This window comes from Hypanus sabinus, chromosome X2 (assembly GCF_030144855.1).
Source record: "Hypanus sabinus isolate sHypSab1 chromosome X2, sHypSab1.hap1, whole genome shotgun sequence".
NCBI lineage: Eukaryota > Metazoa > Chordata > Chondrichthyes > Myliobatiformes > Dasyatidae > Hypanus > Hypanus sabinus.
In genome coordinates, this window is record NC_082739.1 from 4,016,596 (window position 1) to 4,042,913 (window position 26,318).

The following is a 26,318-nucleotide window of genomic DNA, read 5'->3' on the forward strand; positions in this document are numbered from 1 at the left end:
AAGAACAGTGAAGCAGGAGTCAGATATTTGGCTTGTTGCACTCCACTGAGACCTAGTTCATTTTTTGTCATTTCCTCAAACCCCTTCATACCTTTGGTTAACAGAAATCTATCAATGTCAGGTTTCATATTATCGACTGATCTAGCATCAACTGTCTTGTTACAGTTTGTCATCGCCAAACAACTGGACTCTGAAAACCTGAACTCATTCCTCAATCATACCTTATTTACTTGTGCAGAAGGAGAACAGCATGGCCCGTCACTAAAGTCTGAACAGAAGAATTACATTTTTATGCAGAATTGACTAGTGTATAGTTATTGACCAATTGGTAACCTTCTTTGCGTAATTCCTTATTTGTGTGATTGATCATCATTCACAACACAGGTTTAAAAGTCAAGAGGAACTACAAGCTGATACTCCAATGTTAGAAAATAACTGTCCCCAAGTTGGTGTGTGCCTTCTGTCCGTCCATTACATTCCTATCTTGGGTCAGTATGCCAAAAGGTTTCAGTCCCCTACTGTACAAAGGGAAGCTATGCTCTTCAAAAACCTTTCTTGCTTGGGGTGACTGTACACTATCTGTAAACTATCCTTGCCCTGACATTATCCTAACCTTTGCCTTGCTGCAACTTCTACAGGTTTCGACCCGAGTCATTGTTAATTCTTCTCCCTCCTTCTGCCCCATACATGCTGCTTGACCATCCAAGTTCCTCCAACAGGTTGTGTTTTGATTGACTGCCATCAGCTTCACCATCCTCTGTATTTCATAACCATTCCTGGAAGGAATGGATCTCATTTTTAGTCTCTATCGCCCAGACAACAATCAGAGGAAATAGTTTCAATTTATTCCTATTTATCTCGATCAATTCTCCCTAATGTCTTTAAACCTACCAAGTAATCCCTCATCCTCCCCAACTCCAAATCTCTGCAGTACACGTTGGTTTCTTTCACTGGTCACAATAAAACTCAGTGTTACCTTCTGCAGAACTCTCCACAGAAGTGTGGAAATTACAGCAACATAAGGGTTAAAGTGGTGTGCTAATCGAACAAAGCACAGACACTTTGTATGGTTTTCTCTGTGTGAAAGCTCACTAAGAGAACAGTAAAGGTGAAAAACTGACAGAGATAGTGTAGAGACATCGTGCAGTCACTCAGACTGAACATAGCCCTTGAAAGCTTAACTCACGTACAGTCCTTCTGTTCAAGCCTGGGAACCAAGGTCACCAAGCAGACCCAGACAAGATAAAGATGCAAACGAGGGTTTCTAGGGAAACCATCACTATTGCACAGTTACTTTACTAATTCTCAAGTAATATTGGCCTTTAACACACTGATTTGATTATTAACATCTGAAATATGTATTATGATTGGTACTTAAATATGCAAATGATATACAACTAGTTAATTTCTGTATAAAAATGAAATTTCTCTGTTCAAACTTCAAAACAATGCGGTGTCAGGGGACATGTTGTTCTTCTTGTGCTCAAGTAAATGAAGTGTGATTGAGAAACGAGCGTGAATTTTCAGACTCCAATTAATTGGCGACGACAGAGGTGACTTGCCTGAATAATGTTATTTTAAAAATGCAATTAAACCCGTGCCAGTGTAAATAACATTTTCTTAAATCTATGCTTTACTTCTTCCAAGGCCAATATATCTTTCTCAGAACTGATTACATTACTTCAGGTATGGAGTCCAAACAGATACAGTATGATTTCTAGTCCCTTGTACATATGTAGTTCCCTGGATGTAAAAGCCAGAAATTATACCAACAAATCAAGCTGGACAATAAAGGCTTGTCAAAGGCTAACACAAAATTCAATATAAATACAGGTGAACTGTCACCCACCATGAAGAAATGAAACAATTACATTTCTGTCAGTGTGGAGACATTCGTATTATGCATGTGGCCCTCCGTACTGTGGTGGCTACTGCAGCACTTCCCTAAAGAGGTTAGTTCAGATCCAATCATGAATTTAAATCCCATTATTGAAATAAATTTGGAATAAAATGCATAGCAATAAAGGTGACAATCAAATTCTCAGGTTGTCCCATTAGATGCACCCTTGAGGGAAAATCTGCAAAACCCCATCTATTCTGGTCTATAAATAAGTCCAGACTAACTACAGTCATTGATTCTTAGAAAAACACACAAAATGCTTAAGGGACTCAATAGGTCAGGCAGCACTTATAGAGAGGAATAAAGAGTTGATGTTTCAGGCTGAAACCCTTCATTAGGACTGGCCCTTCCGTACCGGATGCAGTGATTCAAATTGACGGGTTTACTATACACCGTCAGATCAGATCTCTAGAGTCTCTCAAAAGCAAAACTGGAGGAGTATGCCTCATGAACAACTCTTCTTGGTGCAGAAATTTATCAGTGCTGTCCCAATTCTGCTCACCAGACCTGGAATATCTAGCAATTAAGTGTCATTCTTTTCACCTACAATGGGAGTTCTCTAGGATCATTTTGGTAGCAGTATACATTCCATCTCAGGTCAAAGTCAAGCAGGCTTTAAATGATCTGAGCAATGGGATCAACATGCACAAAACAGCGCACCCTAACACCTTCACCATCGCTTTGGGAGATTTTAACCAGGCCAATCTGAAAAAAGTCACTAAGCAACTACCATCAACAGATCACTTGCAATACCAGAGGAAACAACACACTGGACCATTGCTACACCACCATCAAGAATGCCTACTGTGCCATTCCACACCCTCACTTGGGGAAGTCTGATCACCTGGCTGTACTTCTACTCCCTGAGTACAGGCAGAGACTGAAGACTGCAGCACCAGTAGTGAGGACAAAGACGGTTTGGACAAGGGAAGCACAGGAGCGCCTACAGGACTGCTTTGAATCGGTGGACTGAACTTTATTCAGGGATTCATCTTCGAACCTGGATGAGTATGCTGCAGTTGTTACCGACTTCATTAAAACCTGTGTGGATGAGTGTGTGCCTACAAAGACTTGCTGTACATTCCCAAACCAAAAGCCGTGGATGAACCAGGAGGTACGTCACCTGCTGAAGGCTGGATCTGTGGCATTCAAGTCTGGCGACCCAGGACTGTACCAGAAAACCAGGTATGATTTGTGGAAGGCTATATCAAGGACGAAGTGGTAATAAATTTGATTCTGATTCTGAAGATGGGGGGAAGGGGAGTGAAGAAGCAAGAAGAGGAAGGTGGGGGGGGAGGTGTTAATTGAAACCAGGTGAGGGCAAAGGTGGGAGGGGGGATGGGGGCGAGGAGATGAAGCGAGAAGCTGGGAGATGATAGGGCTGAAGAAAGAGGAATCTGATAGGAGAGGAGTGTGGGCCATTGGAGAAAGGGAAGGAGGAGGGGGCCAGAGGGAAGTGATAGGTGGGAGAGGAGAAGAGAAGGGATAAGTGGGGACCCTAGAATGGGGAATAGAAAACAGAGAACAGGAAGTGGGAGAAATTACTGGATCCTCAGCTACCTTAAGAAATGAGAACACAACCTTACCCATTATTGAAGGCATCTCAGGAAGACTGGATCTATCATTAAAGACTGTCACTATCTCGGACACATCCTATAAATATTACTACTACCAGGAAGGAGGTGCAGGAGTCTGAAGACTGACAGTTAGTGTTTTAAGAACAGCTTCTTCCACTCCACCATCAGATTAGTGAACTGTCTGTGAATCCATGAAAATTCTCATTATTCCTCTTTTCCACTAATTATTCATTTTGTAACTTACAGTCCACAAAACAACAAATTTCACAGCATATGTCAGTGATAATAAACCTGATTCTGATTCTGACATAGCAAACCACTTGGGGACAATTAGAGATAGATTGTTATAACTTATGACTAGATTCTAGTTTCCACAAATTGATAAATAAAAAGGAAACCTGTCCACACTTTTCTCACATTATGCTTCTTTTAAATGCAATGTGATTCAGTTATAACTTTGCTTAGAATAAACGCCACAACCAATCATCCCCAGGTTAGATAACTACAGTCAGAAAATACTTGAACAATTTACATTGGTGTTGGCAGAAATGGGAACTGTGCAATAATTATATTGTTGGAAGCCTCACAATGGAAAATTTCAATGCTGCCAATTTGGAACACAATCTTGTTTCCATAGATGCTGCCTTACCTGCTGAGTGATTCCAGCTTTTTCTTCTTTTATTACACCCAAAAATTAATTTTGTACTGTTGTCATTGCTCCATTGTCAAATGTCTTAATGATTGTTCATCACTTCCCATAGACAGCAGTGAGAATAATAATAGGTTAATGGTAAAGAGATTGTGGGAGCAGAATCAATAACAACTTTCAAATGGGAAACTGATTTACTTTCTTGAAAAAAAATCTGCTGAAGGAGGGGGAGGGGGGACTAAAGCATGAAGTCTCAGACCGCCAGGTTCAAAAACAGATATTTCCCTTCAACCATTCGGTTCTTGAGCCAACTGGTGCAACCCATATCACAACTTAACAAGAAACTGCAGAGTTCTGGACACATCCCAGCACATCACAGGAACCATCCTCCCTTCTATGAACTCTGTCTACACTTCTCACTGACTCAGTAAAGCAGCCAGCATCATCAACGACCCCACCCACCCTGGACATTCCCTCATCTCCCTCTCCCATTGGGCAGAAGATACAAAAGCCTGAAAGTACATACCACCAGGTTCAAGGACAGCTTTGATCGCACTGTTATCAGACTCTGGAATGGGTCTCTTGCATGATAAGTGGACCCTGGCCTCACCATTTACTTTGTAATGATCTTGCATTTGATTGCTTACATGTACTGCACTCTTGGTAGCTTTTATACTTTATTCTGCATTGCTGTTGCCTTACCTTATTCTACACCAGTGCACTGTGTAATAATTTGATCTGTATGAACAGTATGCAAGACAAGTTTTACACTGTGTCTTGGTACCTGTGACAGTAATAATAAGCAGTCAAGAGGATTTGGCAGGAGATGATCACAATCTAGGATGGGCTGCTTACCAAAAGAGGACATTTGTGTAAATGTTGAGATTTCTTGTTTTCTGCACAGTATCTTGGTAGCATGTAGATGTAATTATTCTAGTATCATAATTAGGGGAGTGGATGTAGGAACCACACATCTGTGTTGTGCATTTATTATGGTAACTAGTTGCATGAGTGGGGTGCGTGGTAAAAACAAAGCAAATAAGTTACGTATGCATGCTTTGTTCACTGCAGTTTGTAGCTTGGGATCGGCAGAGGTCATATCTTTGATGACCACTGTGATGGTGCTCAATAATGCTTAATTGTAAGTTTGCTAATTATTAATAAAGGATCTAGATAGGGAATTCGACTCTGGAGCAATTAATGGAAGTCTGGGCGTGTCACACAAGTATAACAACTCCATCTGGGGTTGCAGGCTGGCAGCAATTGTTTTGCTTCGATTTTGGATCAATATTCTGAGATAGTGGTATTTGTAGCAGCAGTACAAAGACATAAAGTTGCTGTAAATACTAAAAAGGAGAAGAAGCTGGTGTTCATGGATTATTTAGAAATGTGATGGTGGAGGGTAAGAAACTGCTTCTAAATTGTTGAGTGTGGGTTGTCAGGTTTCCTGTATCTTCTCCCTGATCACAGAGGACATGTTCTGGGTGGTGAGGGTCCTTATTGATGGATGCTGCCTTCTTGAGACATAGCCTCTTGAAAATGTTACGTGCCTGTAATGTTGCTGCAAGTAACAATGTACTTGTGCTTATGACAATGAACTTGACATTCAATTTTCGATCAAACAGAGAACTCCCTTTCAAAAGCTGACAGCCAGGCTGATGGGCCAAATTGCCTTTTTTGTGCCCCATCATCTTGTCTCATATTGGTGTGGTCAGCAGAGAGAGAGATATTGCTCGGGGCACAGGGAGAACTCTTTCAAATGAATGAGATTTGTCAGAGATGGAGGGGCAAGTAAATGATCAACTTCCCTAAGCCTTGCCTGTGTTTTAAGGACTTGTTTCTAGTTGTGATTTGTGTCTGTATTGAAGCAGCCACTAAGTCACTTTTGGCAGAGAGAGCTGCTGATTGATTACTCCGATACACCGACTGGATAGGGTTTTTTTTCATTGTGATCTGTGTGGCATTCCCACAGGAGCAAAATCAATCGTTTCTCATCCTTCAGTATGGATTACCTGCCTCTCTGTTGTTGTTGGAAACTTTTCCCCTTCCTCCTCCCCCACCCAGACTCTTGTAAACATCGGTGTACATGAGCCTTGTTAACTACTTCAGTTTACCAGCCTAATGAAATAGGAAATGACATTGTTTGGATTATTAAAAAAAACAGGAAAATGAGATAGAGGAAACAAGTAGAAGAGCAGGGTAGTCAAGATCAACACACGCAAAATGCTGGAGAAAAAGAATCGGAGAGCAGCAGAGATCACAGAGGGGGAGCAGTGAGTGGGGGTTTAACTGAACTCCTGTCGAAGACAAGATTTAAGGTAAGCATCCCTGGAAGAGACTTTGTAGTGTAGTAGTCAAATCACAAACAAGAGAAAATCTGCAGACGTTAGAAATCTAAGCAACACACACAAAATTCAGCAGTCTTCAGACTCACCTTATGCTTCTTCCTCCCCTCTCCCCACCCTCTAACTCTGACCCCTCATCTTTTTTTCTCCAGTCCTGATGAAAGAGTCTTGGCCCAAAATGTCGACTGTACTCTTTTCCATAGATGCTGCCTGGCCTGCTGAGTTCCCCTAGCATTTTGTGTGTGTTGCTTGGATTTCCAGCATCTACCGATTTTCTCCTGTTTGTGATTGAAATGTGTTGTATACATCAACAACCAACACAGTCTGAGGATGTGCTGGGTGCAGCCCGTAATTGTCGTCATGCTTCTGGCATCAACGTAGTAAGCTTACAACTCAGAACTCTAAGTCATGTGTCTTTGGAAAGGGGGGAAACTAGAGCATTTGGAGGAAACCCACGCAGTCACAGGGAAAATGTACAAATTCCTTATAGACAGTGGCGTGAATTGAATCCCTTTCTTACAGCTGCAGCTTAGAAGTTTATGCAACCTGTACTGGACTGGGGTCCAGTGAGAGAGTGCAGTTTCAGAAGTTCTCCATAGTAGGAAATTCCACTCAAACATCTTGCACAAAGGAGTCCTTCACTGAGTTCAGTGGAAGAGAATGGCCACAAAGAATGTTTGCTTAGTTTTCAATTCTTTTCAGTTTATTTAAATCAGTTTTAACTGTTTTGATGTGCTTCCTGTTAAGGTAAAAAATTATGATAGCTTTTAACAGTTTCAATACCTCAAATATCGTTGCTTTCTAGTTTTGAAGTTTTCGAAAGTTTAAACAGCTGGTTAAATCAGGAGGGGTTATGTTGAGCTGTTTTGGCAGGGCTTATTTTGCCTCTTGATAACACTGCATGCTCACCCTGCCCTTCACCCATGGCACAGCACAGAGTCGCGCTGTAGCATAATGGTTAACAGCAGGCTTTACAGTGTCAGCTGTAAGATCAGGGTTCAATTCTCACTATTGCCTGTAAGGAGTTTGTACATTCTGCCTGTGACCACGTGGGCTTCCTCTCACATTCCAAAGGCATACCATTCGGGTTAGTGAGTTGTGGGCATGTCTGTTGGTACCAGAACCGTGGCAATGCCTGTGGGCTGTCTCCAGTGCGATCCTTGCTGGTTTGATTTGACATTTCACTGTATGTTTTGATGTACATGTGACAAATCAAGTTAATCTTTATCACCCTATCTCATCACTACACCTCTGTGTGATTTCACTTACAACCTGGAAGGTTCTGTTGCCTTGCATTGTCGAGGATTGAAATGGTTTCTTTGATCAAATAATTACCAGAGAATCTGTCTAAGTGTCAAGTACAGGTCATTGGTTGCTGACAGTAAAGCTTTGACCATTATTTTTCTTTTGCAGAAATGCTGAAGAAGTGATTTCATAAAACTGCTCAAAATAAGATGATTTTTGATAAAATATCTAGGAACAAAATGTCTCCACTGGAGGAATTTCAGTAAATAAAGAATAGAGGTAGCCTAGAATCCAGGAGAGAAATGAACAGTTTTTCTTTATTGAATACAACAAATTGTTATGATCTGGATGCACAGCCTGAAAGCAGAATCAATGGTAATTTTTGATCGACATTCAGTTAGATACCTGAAAAGGAGAGATTCTCAGAGCTATAAACAAAAAGGTGGAAAATAAGATGGCCAAAACAGAAGCTCTTTCAAAGAGAAATCATAAATACAGTGGGCAACTGGCCTTGTTCTTCATTGGTAAGTTCTGCCATAGTTAAAAATCTGTTTTTAAGTGGTTTGTACCAATCAAGGTTTTGGAAGACAATGTGTTAAACAATCATGTTCACTGACTTTCAAATGGGCTTTCAACATGCATGGATTTTGGAAAATATGCTCTAAAAGTAACTACTTACTCTTGACTGTAAGAAACATTGACTTGCTGATGTCGGTGCCAACTCCATTGCTTGCTTGGCAAAGGTAGTACCCAATATCTTCTTCTAAAACATGACGAATCAACAAGGAACCGTTAGCCAGGATCTGAATTCGGCCTGTCAATGGGACAGGGTGATACTGCTGAGGGTTTCCACTTCCTGCAAGGGATAAAGACAATGATAGTTCATGGAATTTAGAGGATTACTAAGACATACAATAAACAATAATCCTGCCCAATGAACAAATTGAATTATGGTAAAGCTCTGCTGATCATCACATGTAGTCACTAGTGGACTTATGTGCAATGAGCTTGGTGGTTATCCATTTCAATTTGACTTCATATTACCATTCTGAAATTTCGGTCCACAGTCTTCTCATAGTGAATACTGAAGTAAAGTATTCATTAAGTACCTCTGCTATTTCCTTCGGTTCCATACACACTTTCATATAATACCCCATATTCCATCTGAATAGCCTGCAACCTGATGACATGGACATCAATTTCTCCCCCCTTCCTCCTTCCCTCTTTTTCATTTACCATTCTTGTGACCCCCTTACTCCTTTTCTCCTTACCTGCCCATCACCTCCCCCTGGTGTCCCTCCTCCTTCCCGTCCATAGTCCACTCTCCTCGCCTATTAGATTCCCCCTTCTTCAGCCCTTTACTATCCCTTTCCCTACCCACCCAGTTCCCCCCTCACTTTGTATCACCTATCACCTGCTAGCTTGTGCTCCTTCCCCTCCCCCAACTTCCTGATTCTGGCTTCTACCGCCGCTTCCTTTCCAGTCTCAACCCAAAACATCAGCTGTTTATTCCCCTCCATTGATGCTGCCTGACTTGTTGAGTTACTCCAGCATTTGGAGTGTATTGCTCAAGATTTCCAGCATCTGCAGAATCTCCTGTGTTTAAAAGAGCAGCAATGTTTCTCTTCTGGATCATAGGCAGGATCCATAATTTGAGGGTACATCAGAGGACTCAAACCTCAACTGTTCCTTCACCTATAACCTCTATCCTTTCAGAAACTATGACCAAAAGCCAGCTCAGATTCAAATTAATTTACTTATCACGTGTACATGGATACATACAGTAAAATGAATTGTTTGAGTTAACAACCAACACAACCTAAGGGTGCACTCGGGGCAGCCCACAAGTGCCTCCACTCATTCCGATGCCAACATAGTGTGCCCACGATAACATGCTCAAATTTTAACCACAGCACACAGCGGTTAGTTCTTATTAACAGTATACAGAAACCGTCTTCATAAATATTCTTCACTTACATTGGTTATTACTGTGTGTATTAAACAAAATATTTGTTCTTAACTTGGGAATTTATTCCACACAAGCATCTGCCATTCTCACCAAACTCTCCTAAACCATCTGTCAAGATGAACGGAGTTAATAATGTTTCTCTCACTCTTTCAGCTATCCATTGTAAGGATTAGGGCAGGTGGGGTTATTTATTTTCATCAGATTGGTTCTTGAAGCCAAAGGACTATTATACTTCTGACAGTCATACACATCTCCCAACTCATAATTATCTCAGACTTTATTTAGTGTGATATTGATTTGGACTCAGAGATAATGCAGGAATAAAACATTATCATTGAGCAACATCAGAAGATTTAATAGCCAAAAGCTTGGTCAAAGCGTTGGGCTCTAAGTAATGACATTATGGAGTAAATAAGAGAGGTTTATGGAGGGGATTTCCAAGTTTAGAAACCTTGGTCACTAATGCTGCACTAAACTTTGGGTGAACAAGTTGACACAAATGGCAGGCAGCCGATACCCTGGAGGTCTTGGTTCTGAAGGAAATAATGTAAGAGAGCAGCCACAGAAGGTTTGGATTTTTAACAGAGCATTGCTTATTTGTGAGTGAATGTGGTTTTGGCCAGCAGGGTTAGTGGGTGAACAGAACCTCGTGTAAGTTACAGCATGGGAAACTATGCCTTCAGAATCAGAATCAGATTTATCATCACAGATATATCATGAAATTTATTGTTCGTGGCAGCAGTACAATGCAAAACATTAAAATTATTATAATTTAATAAATAAATGGATAGATAAATAGCACAAAAGAGGAATAGCGAAGGAGTGTTCATGGACTGCTTTGAAATTTGACAGCAAGGGAAGAAGCCGTTCATATATCATTGAGTGTGGGTCCTTCTTCAAGCTCCTGCACAACCCCTCTCCCCCCGATGGCAGTAATGAGAAGAGGGCATGTCCCAGATGGGAAGGTCCTCTCCATCAGGTAGAATGAGGGAAGTCAGTAATGATTCTGTTGGGATTATCAAACCTCATGGCAAACAATGACCTAGATCACACAATAAACGTCAAATTTCTTGGATTATCCGTGAATTATAGAACATCATAGACAATATGAAAGACAATATTCTTCCAGCTAATACCCTTAGTTCTGACTGATATGATAGGAGAACAGGGGTGGTGTTAAGAGGTAGGTACATTAGGGACACTTTAGAAACTCTTAAATAGGCACATGGAGGATGGAAAAATGGAGAACAATGTGGGAGGGAATGGTTAGATTGATTTTAGAGTAGGCTAAGATATGGTACAACAACATGGGTTGAAGGGCCTATATTGTGCTGTAATGATCTATTTCAACGTTCTATTAACAAATAGCCAAGAATCAACCCATCAGGAAATAAAGAATTGTGAGTGATGTGTTGGGTGACCAGTGATGGAAGTGTAGGGGAAGTACAGTGGATTAAGGAATACTCCCAGATGGAGGTGGTGGCATGAGCACAAAGCCTACATATTAAAACCACACTACATAGTAAAGTCAATATTGTAGTGACATAGATACCAATGAGCACCAGGAAACCAGAAGCAGACCCAGATTACAAGCAATGGAGTCCTACCTTTTGCATGCTTCCACATGACCTTCGGAGGAGGGTATCCATCCACTGAACAGTTAAGAACTCCAGATTTCCCATAGATCCCATCTTGGTTATTGGGCTGTACCACAAAACGAGGGGGAACTGGAACACAGACATAAAGGTTTAAGAAATTTCAGTGATCTGGTCAACAATGAACATAAGAGCAATTCAGAAAATAACTAAGAGTTGCCATGGGAAGAATAATGCATATTGGTCAAAATGGCTTCTTTATCTTTTATATTCATTTATCTTTGGCACTGTGCATTGACAAGAGAAATAGCTGCAGCCATATACTGGACTGGGCGATGCTGGCACTGTAACATTTTTATTAAGAGAGTGACAGCACACAGTGAGATAAGTGTTTTATCAGTGGCTCAATTGGTTGTACAATTCGGTCTGAGTCAGACAGCTGTTGCGTTCAAGCCCCAGCACAGGTCTGAGACAGCACCAACCATCTAGAACCTCACACTAATCCAGTTTTACTGCCTTCACATTCCAACTGCAGTGACCAATTACCCTATCATCCTACATGTTTTTGAGATGTGGGAATTAACTGCTGGGCCAGAAAGATTGGAAAGGCAGGGTGTCAGGGTCGAGTTGGTTCTGTTCTGCGATGTTTTACTCTGCGCTTGTTGATGCTGAGGGCTGTAAGACTGCTCCAGCTGCTACGTGCTTCGTATCTGCAAGCTTCGCAGTGATTGGTCCTGCAAAATGATGAACTGAGGCCAAGGCTATGGGCTTACTCCAGCTGCTCCAGCATTTGGGACTATGGACTCAATCTGTTTCAGAATGCTGTTGCTTGCTTTTATTGTTTGCACGATTTATGATTTTTTTTTAAATTGTGATTTTTTTTTGAGTTTCTTGCTTTGTAGCTGCCTATAAGTAGACAGATCTCAAGGTTGTATAATTTATACCAACTTTGAGAATAAATGTACTTTTACCCAAAGTACCTTGGGGAAACCACACGGTTGCAGGGAAAATGTGCGAAGTCCACAAAGTGGGCACTGGACATCAGACTGAACTGACATTACTGGAGCTGTGAGAGGTATCAGTTTGACAAGCTGCACTACTGTGTTGACCTTTGACATGATTTAAATGAGAGCAAAGTGCTGCCCCAGTTACACACACAGCCAGGTGATAGGTAAGACCAGGTGAGAAGGAAGGTGTGTGAGTGAGAAAGGGGAGATGAAGAAAGAAGCTGGGCCAGTGATAGGTGGAAGAGATGAAGGGCTGAAGAAGAAGGAATCTGATAGGAGAGGACAGTGGACCATGAGCAATAGGAAAGGAGGGAAACCAGAGGGAATTAGCAGGTGAGAAGAGATAAGAAGGGAGCCAGAATGGGGAATGGAAAAAGAAAGAAGAGGAAATGTGGAAAAATTACCAGAAGTTAGAGAAATCAATGTTCACGCCATCAAATTGGAGGCTACACAAACAGAATATGAAATGTTGCTCCTCTAACCTGAATGTGGCTTCATCGAGGCAGTAGAGGAGGTCATGGACCGACATTTCAGAATGGGAATGGGAGGTCAAATTGAAATGGATGACCACTGGGAAATCTCGTCTTTTTGTGGCAGAAGGAGTGAAGTTGCTCAATCTACATTGAGTCTCACCAATGTAAAGGAGGCCAATATTTACTGCAGAATCTACAGGTAATGCAAAACTAAAAGATAGACCTTGTCACATCTTGAGAAAGTATTCCTGGCAAAACTGGCAGCAAATTGATGCAGGGAGATCCCAATGTGATGGACTGTCAATTAGAGGGTGGTTTGCTTGCAAGACTGTAAAGACAACTCAACAATTTCCTAATAAAAATGGTCTGTCCTTCCTTTATGGATACTACCATCATCAAACCATCCTGGACCAATTGCAATCAGTGCTCCACAAGCACTCAGTAGATATCTAGAACATCATCTAAGGATATTTAATGTGGGAAAAGTTACGAGAGCTTCTCACCTCGGACAATGAGCCGCCGCTCACGCATTACAGTTGCTGCCTCGTTACTGGCAATGCATGTGTAGTTGCCATTGTGTTTCAGAGAGACACTGGAGATCTGCAGGGAGCTCATGAATTCTTTGGTTTCGATGGTGACCCCGGAGCCAGAGAGTATGAGCTGACCATCCTTCCTCCAGGTGATGCGGATGGGCATGTCACCTGAGGACACCACGCAGGGGATGTAGAGCAGCTGGCCAATCGATGCTGGTGGGAACTCAAACGGCTGGATCAGTGGGGGTACTGCAAATAATTCATCATTAATTACCTGGGACATCCAAAGTAAGAAATTCTTAACCACAATTCTAGCCTTGATCATCTTTCTTTGAAGGGTAATTTTGTCTCTGACTATGATTCATTTTTGCACTAATATCTTATTTTGCAGTCTCTTTTTTCTTCACTGTCTTGTTTAATTTATGTATACCTTATATAACGGACACTAGCCACCTTGAAACTGCTTTTTCCAAAAGCTTACTGGAAAGTATGATACAGCTATTAAAAGAAAAACTTCATGAATCTTCAAAGTTTCTCCACCAGCTAGATAAGGTGATCAACCATTCCAGTTACCATCCCCCCCCATCTACTGTATTACCCCCATCACTGCACTGTAAACACTTTAAACCAGTTTATAATACTGTTTACATTGTAAATACATGTTGGTATTTATGCACATTTTATTCCATACCTGTACTTTAAACTCAAACATTTATTTTTTATGTAAGTCTTTGTTCTTGATAATTGTTGAATGTTGTTTTTGTTGCATATCATACCTGACCAACCCACCACAGCCAATTCCTAATATATGGAAATATACGTGATGAATAAAGTTGATTCTTGATCTTTGTGCATTGTCAGTACCTACATGCGTGTCACAGCTACAAGCAAGTTCCCAATTGTACCTGCACTTGTGCCCATGACAACACTTGAATATGATGTTTGCTACAATTTGACATTCCCTGCAGTTTACCATGGATATGGATCAAAGGAGCAACTGCTAATTTTAATCTTTTGAAATCAAGTTTGAATTGAAACCAGATGTGATATAAAGGTTTTGGACGTGATATGATCCCTGAGACTGGACCAACAAAAGGGATCATTCATAATTGATGAACAAAATAACCTCCACCAGGATTTATCACCAGTGAACACTAACTTAGTGAACTTAATCAAGGTAACCACTAGTCCCTGCTTTTATTCATTGAGAAATACTTGATAGCACTGTGTGGCATTCACGTGTGGCAGGGTGACCCAAGCTTCCAGTCACCTGTCACTTTTCTATCCATCCATCTCTCACTTTAATCTCTCTGCCTTTGATCTCCAATACAGTTTTAATGAAGTTCTATATAAACTCAAGGAACGTTGTCACATTTTTTTTTCATAGAGGCACTTTGCAGCTCTTTGACTAAAAAACTGAATTTGATACTTTTAGGTTGCCAGCCATTCCATTATTGTTAAGGCAGACCAATTTGGATGTAAAATAATTAATCTGTTACCGTTACCTCAGTTTCATTCTCCACTAATGCGGCCTGTCTTGCCATGTATTCCAGAACCCTTTATTTTCCTTTCAGAAACTTGCAACACCATTATAACTATTTCCCAAAGAACTGAAATATCATCCATCTTTTGCACCTATTAACTTGTTGTTGTATGTTTTTGAATAAGTCCACCAGGGCTGTCAAACTATGGAAATGTACAGAGTTTTTTGGGGTTCTAAAATTCCACATGTTGTCTTGGGGTCCACAGCTTTGCAAAAGCCAAACCGTGGATATGATCTTCACATAAACAGTGGGCAATGCAGTTGTGTTTGAGACCGGAATCCCTTTAACAAATTCTGTGGCTTTAATAAACCGCAGGAGCTGCCAAGCTCTACTCAGTCACAAGATCCAAGTTGTCAGAGCAGATGCAAACAGATTTGTTTGTAGGGTGCTGGTTTTTAATGTCTGAAGCTTTTGTGGGGTATTCGTGCCTATCCAATGAATTAAAGTATTACACCTCCACGTTTGAGCAGTCAAATCCTCCGGGGCACGAGCCACATTCTTGTGTCGTATAATCAGAATTTAATCATGGCAAAGCTTGGAAACGCAATGGCTTCGTCTGAACACACAGCTCCCTGCATAGCCCTGAATAATTAATGTGAGCAAGATGCATTTTAGATGTTCTCTTGAGCACTTAAAAACGATGCTTCTTATTTTTTCAAACAGCTAGCAAAGCATTCAAAGGCATTGCAGTAACATTGGAGGAGATCAGCCCTGCACAAGTTACATGCTTTAATATGTTGTCGACATTGTGAAACCTTGTTTTGCATGTAAGAAGTACCTAGATTTTATGTTACAGTTAAATTGCATTCCTTCTCACATTACTTTTGCCCTTTCTCTTTGACTGGCATAATGCACTTATTGAAAAAAAAGACAAGAGGATTTCCTCTGAAGCTTGGAAAATTTAATTAACCTTTCACCAACCACACAGACTTAATTTGACTTGTCATTCACCATTAAAGAAAGGGGCACCCAGAAGTATTGCAATATGCCTAAGTTTTTCTGGGAAGAGAAATCAGTCTTTCCTGTTTTTGATTCTTTTCCTCATCAATCAGTTCGAAACACATCCATTTCTCAAACTGTTGGATAAGAGTGGAATGGGGCAAAGTGTCACCTGGGACCTTGATGGACAAGTGGTCTGGTTGCAAGATGGCTATTACAATGCACAGGTATATGCAGTGGATGCAGCCTAGTCCGTCATAGGTGCAGCCCTCCCCATCACTGACACCCACCATCCAGGCAATGCCCTCTTCTCACTAATGGGTGCAGCCTGCAAGTGTCGCCATGCTTCTGACACCAACATAGCGTGCCTAGAACTTATTAATCCTACCCCGTGCATCATTGAAACGTGGGAGCAACTAGAGGAAACCCACTGTGCTAACTGCTATGCTAATGTGCCATTTCGTGATATAGGAATGAGGGTGTAGAGTGCATTGGAAATGCAATCAGGTAAAGGAAAAATGTCTTTCATTCTTTCTCCATTCTGCCATTTCTTTGCCCAAATGAGCTTGTAGTTACTGCCTCAGTGAGTTGACAGATACTCATCTGGAGTTGGAAACCGGCTCTACTTTCTCATCAGTAAAACAGGAGTGGCAAGACCAGGAGTTAACCTCCTTCTAACTGGGTTGAGACCCACCAGCTCCATATAGCTGGCTGCTGAATCACAGATCTGGGCTCCATGAGCAAGCTCCTCACCTCATTAATCTGTCTGCGTCTGAGGTATCAGGGAGTTCAATATTCTCTCTGCCCTGGGAACTGATTGTTTCTCCACAGTGCTCAACTGAATAAAAATAATTAGGAGGCAGTAGGAATTTTGTGTTGCTCAATGCAATCTGTTTCATTTCAAATTTGCAAAGACTGGAAAGTAGAAAAGGAGTATTTTAACCAATAAGATTTTTATAGGGGATGTTGAAAATGGCTAATCTTCTAACTCCTCCATTCTGTTAAAAATCCAATGTAAAACCTATTTAGGATTCAATATCTCCTTTGAAATCCACAATATGCTTAAGGAATTTTCTTAAGCATATTGTGGATTTCAAAGGAGTAAATGTATTTGCAAGCCTTGTTTCTCAGTATATTCTGAACTGTCCACGGTGAGTGACTAACTACTGCATTACTTTGGACAAAACATCAGCAAGAGTAGCTAGAGTCACATGTACATCAAAATATACAATGAAATGTGTCAACAACCAATATATCCAGGGATGTGCTGGAGGCAGCCTGCAAATGTCGCCACACATTCAGACACCAACATAGCATGCCCAAGGGTAGAGATGAGAACATGCCCCTTATTCCCTGAAGATTCGCATGGTACAGAAGTAGGAAGTGCACCAGCTACTGCCTTGATTCAGACTAGATGGGCGATTACTTGAACACCTTTGCTCAACAGAACATAGAAGAGTACAGCAGAATAAAGGCCCTGTGGCCCATGATGTTATGCTAACCTTTTAACTTACTCCTAGATCAATATCATGCTTCCTTCCCATAGGCCTCCATTTTTGTTTAGTTTATCTCTACAATATTTCCTCTGTACATCTCCACTGACACCTCAATTATTCATCTGCATTTCCCTGTTGCCCTGCTCCACTTCCACACCTTCCTCTAATCCTCCATTAAGATGCTTTTGTACACCTACATTTACATCCCATGCTACGTTCCACTGGTGAATATTCTGAATTTAATGGAAAGACATCTCCGTTGCTGATGCAGGGGAAAATTTGCTGACCATGAATACATTGAATTCCAGGCTGGCATCTGGCAACAATTGATGGTGTGGAGCAACTATGGCAGTGCCAAAGCTCGCTGCAGGGAGTGCTGTGATGGCTGGACACTGCAGATTACCTCAGTCACGCATCACTCTTGTCAAAGGCTGACAGAATCCTGGCACAACCTTACTCTTCAGCTTGGAGGCATGCATTCCCCAGAGCTGAGAATAATATTCAATGCCAACAAGATATTCAATCCCTGATTGGAACTGTGGTGCAGAGACGTGTAAGTTCCACTCAAAGACAATCTGTCAAAGTATCAAATGCACAAGTCTGCAAAGATCATTATATTACTCCAACAAACTGCTGGTTTTATAAAACCCATTGGCCATATAAACTTGTTTTCAGCTCATCCTCATCACCATCCTGATTTATCTGATCTTGGGCAAAGGAAGGACAGGGGTTAGAGGAAAGGCAGTGGGGCAGGCGAGGGTTAATGAAATAGAGCAGGGCAGGAAGGTAGATGGGAGGGTTGGGCTTTCTAGGTCTTTCCAGTAGGCACATATCGCCTCTAAGCTTCTCAAATCATCTCCCCTCTCCCTTGCTGGGTTTCACCTATCACCTGCCTCCTTCCCCTCCCCCACTTTCTTATCCTGGCTTTTGTCCCCTACCTTTCCAGTCCAGATGAATGGTCTCATCTGGGTCTCAACCAGAACCACCAATTGTTTATTTCCCTCCGTAGGTCTGAGCTGCTGAGTTTCCTCAGTATTTTGTGTGTGTTGCTCAGTGTGCAACATCTATTGTACAGGAAAGTATGCCTAGAACTCACTCACCTTAACCCGTAAAGCAATTGCACTACCTGCTATGCTATTGTACCTACAAGCTAATAGTATGTACATTCTATCTGTCCTAACTTATGGGATCTGGTTGTTTCTCTAGATTCCTCAAATGAATAAAAATAATTAGGAGGCAGTGGGAATTTTGTGTTGTTCAATGCAATCTATTGCATTTCAAATGTGCAAATAATGGAAAATTTCAAAGATATGTGGAAGATTTTGGCTTCTGACCCCTTCCTTTCTTGACCTGATGAAACATTGACTGTTTGCAGATGCTACCTACTGTACTACTCTAGCATTTTTTTGTGTGTTGCTCAGGACTATCAGCACCTGCAGAATCTCGTGTCTCAGATGTTTCATTGTGATGCCTTCAGTACATCAGGCATGTTCAACGATGACTGCCCCTTGCTGATCACTGTACCTTTAACAGCGACGTGGACCCTCTGGCTGATGGAATGCTGCTGCTGCACCAGCACACTGCACACGTACTCCCCTTCATCCATCCCCTTCTGCACATCAACCAGCTTCAAAGTACCGTTCTCAAACACGGCCTGCCTGTGATTGTCAGGAAGCAATATCGAGTCTTTGTACCACTTGATGGAGTAGTAGGGATATCCAATAACCCGGCAGTTAATGAAGGTATCTCTCCCAGCAATGGCCGTGATGTTTTTCATGGAGCGTATACTCGGAGAGCCTGTGAAAAAAGATTGCAGCATTAAAACAGAGATATTAATCACACTCTGTTGGTGTGAAATCTAAGTCATTTACCCTTGGACATCAAAACAACTGCCTCATACTTCAGTACATAAAATGTGCAAATGATACATTTGTAAAACCATTTTGTTGTGATCATGCACCTTATTGTCTCCCTACTCTGCACTCTATTCTGCATTGTTATTGTTTTAACTTGTACTATCTCAATGTATTGTGTGATGAGTTGATCTGTATGAACAGTATATATTTCACGATACCTTGGTATATGTGACAATAATAAACAATTCCAATTCCAATGATGGTAGAATTTGAATCTATGTACAGTCCACTAGCAAATTCAGGATTACCTTTCACAACCATGCATTGTTGATGAATGGGTGATGAAGCATTTGGGAGTTCTCACAGGGGACTGCCTGGGAATTCAGTCATCTCATGCTCTTTCTGCACAGTATCCAATCACAGCCTTCCCAGACACAAGTGGGGGCATTAAGTGGAAAGTGAGTTTCCTATTGACACTGGGTAGTGAATAATGTGTTCCTGACAGGAATCCCAGGAGCAGAGGGTGATAGTGCATGATTTCATATTGGAGGCCTGAGATCAATGGTGTTCCACAGGAAGATGTACTGGGTCCTTTGTAGTTTAATCATATACATTAATGATTTGGATGAGAAGGCAGATGGCATGATTAATAAATATGCAGATGATATTGGAAAAAGATGGCATATGGAATTAACTCAAACAAGTGTGAAGCGATGCATTTTTGGAAGTTAAATCAGAGCAGACCAAATATGTTGAATGGGTCGCATTGCTGAACAGGGGCACATTGGTATACAAGTACACGATACTGTGAAAGTGGCAATACAGGCAGAAGGATGGTGAAGAAGGCACATGGCTGATTTTGAAATTTTAGTTCCATCCAAGTTATGACACCTGAGAACCACAGGCAGAGAAATGGCACTGGCACAATACACTAGCCCCCTTTAGTCACACTTAGCTCACCTCCAGAGATACAGTAAACGATGGCAGTCCCTTCACTGGTGACCAGTCTTAAGCAGACTATCCAAGTTGCCATTCTTACTCGGACCAGACAAGCAATGGCTTTTTTTAAAATTTAGAGATATAGCACAGTTACAGGCCGTCCAGGCCCAACGAGCCCACACAGTCCAATCACACCCATGTGACAAATTAACACTAACTGGTAAGTCTTTGGAACATGGGAGAAAAGCCATGTGGTCATTGGGAGAATGTACAGGTTCCTTATAGCAGCGAAAATTGAACCCAGGTTGTTGGTGTTACACTAACTGCTACGTTACCACGCTGCTCTGATAGTTTGCATTTACTTTAGCAGCACTTCAGACCCAACAACTCCACATCAGCCAATTAGACCCAAGTTACTAACCCATACTTCCTTGTGTGAGGGAACTGAATTACCTGGAGGAATTTCATGCAGTTGCAGGGAGAACATACAAACTCTTTACAGACAACAGCAGGAATTGAACCCGAGTCAGTGACGTTGTAATAGTGTTACACTAATTGCTATGCTACCGTTCCATTCCTAATTTTCCTCAAATGCAAAATAAACAATAGGTGAGGAAAGCAGAGAATATCATCCCAGTTAGTCAGAGAGGTTTAGGATCAGAGTGATGTGACTCCCTGCCTCTGTTAACATTGGGAGCTACCTCAATAGGTGGAGAAGCTTTGGTCCCTCCCAGCCCACAGGTACCTACTGCTGCTTTTTTCATCTGTTTCTCTAAAAAACTCATCAAAACCCTGCAGGGAAAGTTCTCCTGTCGTTTTATCTCAGCTGGCAGGTTGGAGGTATTAATTAGACCAGGGATTAACTTGCAACTCTCAAGAATGCAATTACCCTTGAAGCATCCTAGATAGTGATCCCCAAACATCCTTGAAGTAATCACACATTTCAGTCCTGTAGTCATGGGAAAAAAATACAATTTGCAAAAAGACATTTAAACTAAAAGTCCTTTTACGGCACAAATATAGGCTGCTGTCTCTTTAAATGCATTGCTTGTTAAAAAGTCTCTGGTATAATTGTGCGCAATAAACTGTGGAGAAGGCTGAGAAGGGGGGAGCCAGGCGTGAAATGTAGGCGACATACAAAAAATAAAAGCTCACACTGCATGTTTTTTCCTTTGATTTGTCAAATGTGATTAGAAAAAAACAACTTAAGCTAATGCAGAACATTGAAGGTTTTTCTCTGTTACTCCAGCACCTGCCATACTACAAGATACCTCAGACTCTCTCTGTAAGAATTCCTATGAGGATTGTGAAAAAAACACAAAACCTTCAGAAATGACTTATTTTACTGATTAAATCTCTGAGAGAATGCTATATTGTGGGTGCTCCCATGGGCCTGTGATAGGTGTCATTAAAATATCTGCTTTCAGTCGCAGTTCATGAGTATTCTGCAAAGCTTCAAGGCTTGCTGACACTTGTCTCATTGTCTTGTTCACTGGGGCTGATCGCAAACAAAGGAGTTTGTTCTAGGCCTGGCCCTAATGACACAGGATTTACATGACTGAGGGAGTAGCGCAAAGCACCACACTTCCTAACCATGGGGGAGTGTGGGGGATAATTTCCTTCTTGGCAGGAACGGGATGAGGGAATGCTCAGTGAAGTCCTAGGCAGCAAAAGATTCAGATTTTAACTTGCTCCAGTAAGTGAACAACTAAAGCTGATGGACAACAGGATGAAATTGGGGGAAAATAAGCCATTGGTTTTCATAGAGTCATAGGTTGCTGTACTGTAGCAAAACATCAAATTTAATGCCATTCCAGTGATAATTTCTGTTCCATAAATGCTTATTGTGAATGTACTATCATAATTGCAACTGCAGAATAATACTCAAGTAGGGATTCATTCTTAAAATCATTCTTTCTGGAGCCTAAATAGCATCTCTGGAGGCATGTCTGTGTTTGCCGTAACAAGCTGTGAGTTCCCACTGTCCCATGAGTAAAGTAACGAGGTTGAACAGAGACCATGAGCAGGAGCAAGTTCTCAGGCCAGTCAAGTATTTGCTGCTCCACCTTAAGGAAGATTTTCACAAGAACATAAAGGTAAATAACACAGACTAGTTTTAGCAAAGCAGGTTTCAAACAGAGTGTGGCTGTGTCAGATACTGGGCCCTGTTTTTGCCTCCAACTCTACTCAGGGTAGAGGAGGACTGAAGCTTGTCATTGTTAAGGCGATGGAAATCCGACCCTACAGTTCAGGCATAAATGGAGATGTGATACAGAATGTCAGAGAAGTTGAATAGACTATGTCTGGCCTTGGATTATATCCGTCCAAAGAATGGGATCTGTATCATTGCTAACACGACAATGATTGGACGTTTTAAACATACTACACCTACTCCATATGCCCATCACCTACACCCACCTCCCACTGTTCCATCTGCCCACCATCCCTTCCTTATCCCTTCCTCTTTTCAATTTTTCTTCTCAGATTCCACAACCAGCAGCCCTTTGTTGTCTCCCAGCATCTGTCACTATCTCCACTCTTGAAAGCGGAGGTTGCTAAGTTCTTGATTAGTAAGTACATCAGAGGTCACGGAGAGAAAGAAGGAGACTGGGGTCGAGAGGGATAATAAATAAGCCATGACAGAATGGCAGGTCAGACCAGATGGGCCGAATAGCCTAATTCTGTCTTATGGTCTTAATAGAGGTGACTTGATAGACGAGTATAAGATGATAAGAGGTAGAGATTGAATGGACAGCCAAGTACTTTTTCCCAGGGTGGAATTGGCTAATATGAGAGGACATAATTTTAGATCATTGGATGAAAGGGAGGGATATTCAATTTCTCTCCAATAGATGCTGCTTGACCTGTTGAGCTCCCCAGTAGTTTTCACATCCAAATATATTCCTTTCATTAGTTATTGCATATTATTCTCCCCAATTTCTTCGTAAGCCTCCACATTATTTATCCCCGCCCCAAGGTACCCCAACATGCAACTATCTCTTAACAAAGGACACTGGTTTCTGATTACGATCCTGGTATACCATTTGGGTAGCATGAATCTACCCAAACTGAATGGGCTCTTTCTGTGTCATCACAGGTGCAATGCATCTGCAGAGCATACCACTCAAGGAACAAAACCCACACAGTTGCCTGTCTCTGATAGGTGCATGATCAGATGCCAGTGTGCATGGTTGGTTGGTACAAAGGGCTAGGAGAGAAAGGGCAAGGTGGAGAGAATGGCAGAGCTCAGAAAGAAAGAGGGAGGTAATATGCAACTATTAATGATGGGAATATGATTCTTTTGCAATAAGAGTCCTGCTTGGTGAGGAAAAGGCTGTAAATGCACATTGGAATAAAACATAAGGTTAACACAATGGACTTAACAAAAGAAGTTATTCCTATCTGATATTGAAAAGTAGACAGGCACCTCTTACGTTTATTCGCGCTTGGTACTCGGCGCTGCCGACCAGGTTCCTCGCGGTACAGCGATAAACCCCTCCGTCTTTGATCTGTGGGCTCGTGATGTTCATATGGCTGACGGTGGTGCCATCTGTCATGGTGTACTGGTTGGTCCGGTGCCCACTGTCTCTGATGATCAACTCATCATCTAACGTCCAGGATAGGGTGGGAGGAGGGGCACCCTTTGCCGCACACATCAGAGAAAACTGCTCTCCTGGATTGACCACCTTCTCGCTGAAGGACGAGATAATCCGAGGCGTACCATCTGGGAATGGTAAAAGAGAAAGAATTAATTCAGGGATCATGAGTGAATCTGCCCACCTCACTGCCAAGGTAGCATTCTGTTGAATGGAATATATTCAATGTCCAGTCACCAACACCAAGCTTCTCAATGGAAATGAACAAAAACTTAATCGTGATTAAAAGAAATAAAAATTTATTTCACAGCGTAAAGTCCTGGGAAGGAGACAATTTAACATATTCCTTGTGGAATATGGTTAATAAAACAAAGAGCCAATCCAAATACAAGAAACTCTGTAGATGCTGGAAATCCAAAGCAACAAACTCAAAATGCTGAAGGAAATCAGCAGGTAAGGGAGCATCTGTGGAAATGAACAAACAGTCAATTTTTTGGACTTTTCTTCAGGACTGGAAATGAAGGTGAAAGATACATGAATAAAAAGGAGGGGGAGGGGAAAGAGGCTAGCTGGAGATGATAGGTGAAGCCAAGTGGGTGGGAAAGATAAAAGGGCTGGAGAAAAAGGAATCTGATAAGAGAGGAGAGTGGACCATAGGTGAAAGGGAAGGAGGAGCACCAGGAAGAGGTGATAGGCAGTTGAGAAAAGATAAGAGGCCAGGGTGGGGAATAGAAGATGAGCGGAGGGGGATAATTTATTCAAAGGAGAAAACGATATTCATGCTATCAAGTTGGAGGCTACCCAGATGGAATATAAGATGTTGCTCCTCCACCTTGAGGGTGGTCTCATCATGGCACAAGAGGAGGTCATAGACTGGCAAGTCAGAATGGAAATTGGAATTAAAGTGTTTGGCCAACAGGAAGTCCCGTTTTTGGTGGATGGAGCGGAGGTGTTCAACAAAGGGGTCCCCCAGTTTATGATGGGTCTCATCAATGTAGAGGAGGCCACTTCAGGAGCCCCACACATAATAGACGACCTCAACAGATTCACAAGTGAAGTATTGGCTCAGCAGGAAGGACTATTTTGGGTCTGAATACAGGAGAGGAAGGAGGTGAATGGGCAGGTGTAGCACTTAGGCTGCTTGCAGGGATAAATACTGGAAGGGAGATTAGTAGGGAAGGATGAATGGACAAGGGAATCACAGAGGGAGCGATCCCTGTGGAGAGCAGAGAAGGGAGGAGCACCACACACATATTTATAGTGGTGAGATCCCTTTGGAGATGGCAGAAATTGCGGAGGATGATGCGTTGGATGCAGAGGCTCATGGGATGGAAGGTAAAGACAAGAGGAACTCTATCACTGTTAAGGTGGCGGGAAGATGGTGTGAGCACGATGTCTGGGAAATGGAGGAGAAATCCAAAACTCCTCTGCCTCTTCAAGATACCCTCTACTCCACCTGTTTTCCAGAGACTCTGTTGCACCACCCACTCAAACTCCACTAGCTTCAGCCCCTTGTTCACTCTCTTTTGGTAAAATAGCATTAAGATCCCAATGACATCATCAGGATCTGACTACATAGCAAAAGAGGCGAGAAAAATCTTGAATAATACACCCAAAACGCGACTCCTTTGCTTGCATCTTCGGAAACAGCACTATTTCTAGCTTTAATATCTTTTTTTTTCCTTTTCAGGGTTCTTTTGAAGACCCTGACCTGGAGTTACACACTAACTTCGGTTCTTTGCTGAAATGGGACCCGCTCTCGGGGTCTCACGACTGGCCGCTTTTTGATATGCCAAGGACACATCCTAGAAGACTAACGCACCTTCAGAGTGCCAGATTTTCATGGCTCTGAAGGCGGGTGGACTCAAAGTCAGTGCCGCCACCTGGTGCATCGAGTGAAATGGAAGATCAAAAGCAATGAGCTGGCTGTGTGCCCAGAGACACGAGTTCTTTGGGCACAGAGCTCAGAAAAAGCGACCCAACAAACTTTTAACATCGTAAATCAGCGAGTTGTTTGTCATGTCTCCCCTCTTGCTGTGAAATGGGGACACTTCTTTTCCCTTATTAGGGAGAGAGAAAGAGCCAGTGGTATGTCAAATACCAGGTGAATAGGTAGTCTTGGGGTACTGCAAGTCTGTCTCTTTACTGATGCTTTGCTGCACACTTGAGTGCTTGGCAGGGGGCTGTTGATGCATTTTGCTGGTGGGGGGGTCGTTGCTTTGCTGCTGCTTATGCATGGGAGGGGGGAGCTGGGGGGGCTTTGGGGTTCTAACATTTAACTGTCATTCATTCTTTGTGGCACTCCTCTGTTGTTTGTGGATGGTTGTGAAGTAAAAGAATTTCAGGGTGTATGTTGTATACATTCCTCTGACATTAAATGCATTAAATGTACCTATTGAAATGCTGAAGGAACTCAGTAAGTCAGACAGCATCTACTGTATGAAGATGAATAAACAGTCCTTCAACTGGACTGGAAAATAAAGGGGCAGAAAGCAGAATAAGAAGGTGGAGAGAGGGGAAGAAATACAAAATGTGTTTGTGATAGGTGAGACCAGGTGAGGGAAAGTTGGTGAAGTGGGTATGAAATAAGAGCAAGAAGCTGGGAGGTGATAGGCGGAAAAGATAAATGACTGAACAAAAAAGAATCTGATAGGA

At 42.0% G+C, this 26,318-nt stretch overlaps 1 protein-coding gene across 3 annotated transcripts in view; it reads right to left on the minus strand.

Moving 5' to 3' along the window:
* dscaml1 (Down syndrome cell adhesion molecule like 1) overlaps positions 1-26,318 on the minus strand; it is a 676,237-nt gene that overhangs the window by 250,137 nt on the left and 399,782 nt on the right. For all 3 annotated transcript variants that reach the window (XR_009509068.1, XM_059956821.1, XM_059956822.1), the window contains 5 exons: positions 23,495-23,791; positions 18,797-19,069; positions 13,264-13,542; positions 11,293-11,412; positions 8,396-8,572 (listed from right to left, as the gene is read on the minus strand). Coding sequence is in view for 2 of the 3 variants with exons in the window: in XM_059956821.1 (XP_059812804.1) it covers positions 8,396-8,572; positions 11,293-11,412; positions 13,264-13,542; positions 18,797-19,069; positions 23,495-23,791 (1,146 nt within the window). In the remaining variant the exon portion in view is untranslated. The remainder of the gene's footprint in view (positions 1-8,395; positions 8,573-11,292; positions 11,413-13,263; positions 13,543-18,796; positions 19,070-23,494; positions 23,792-26,318) is intronic.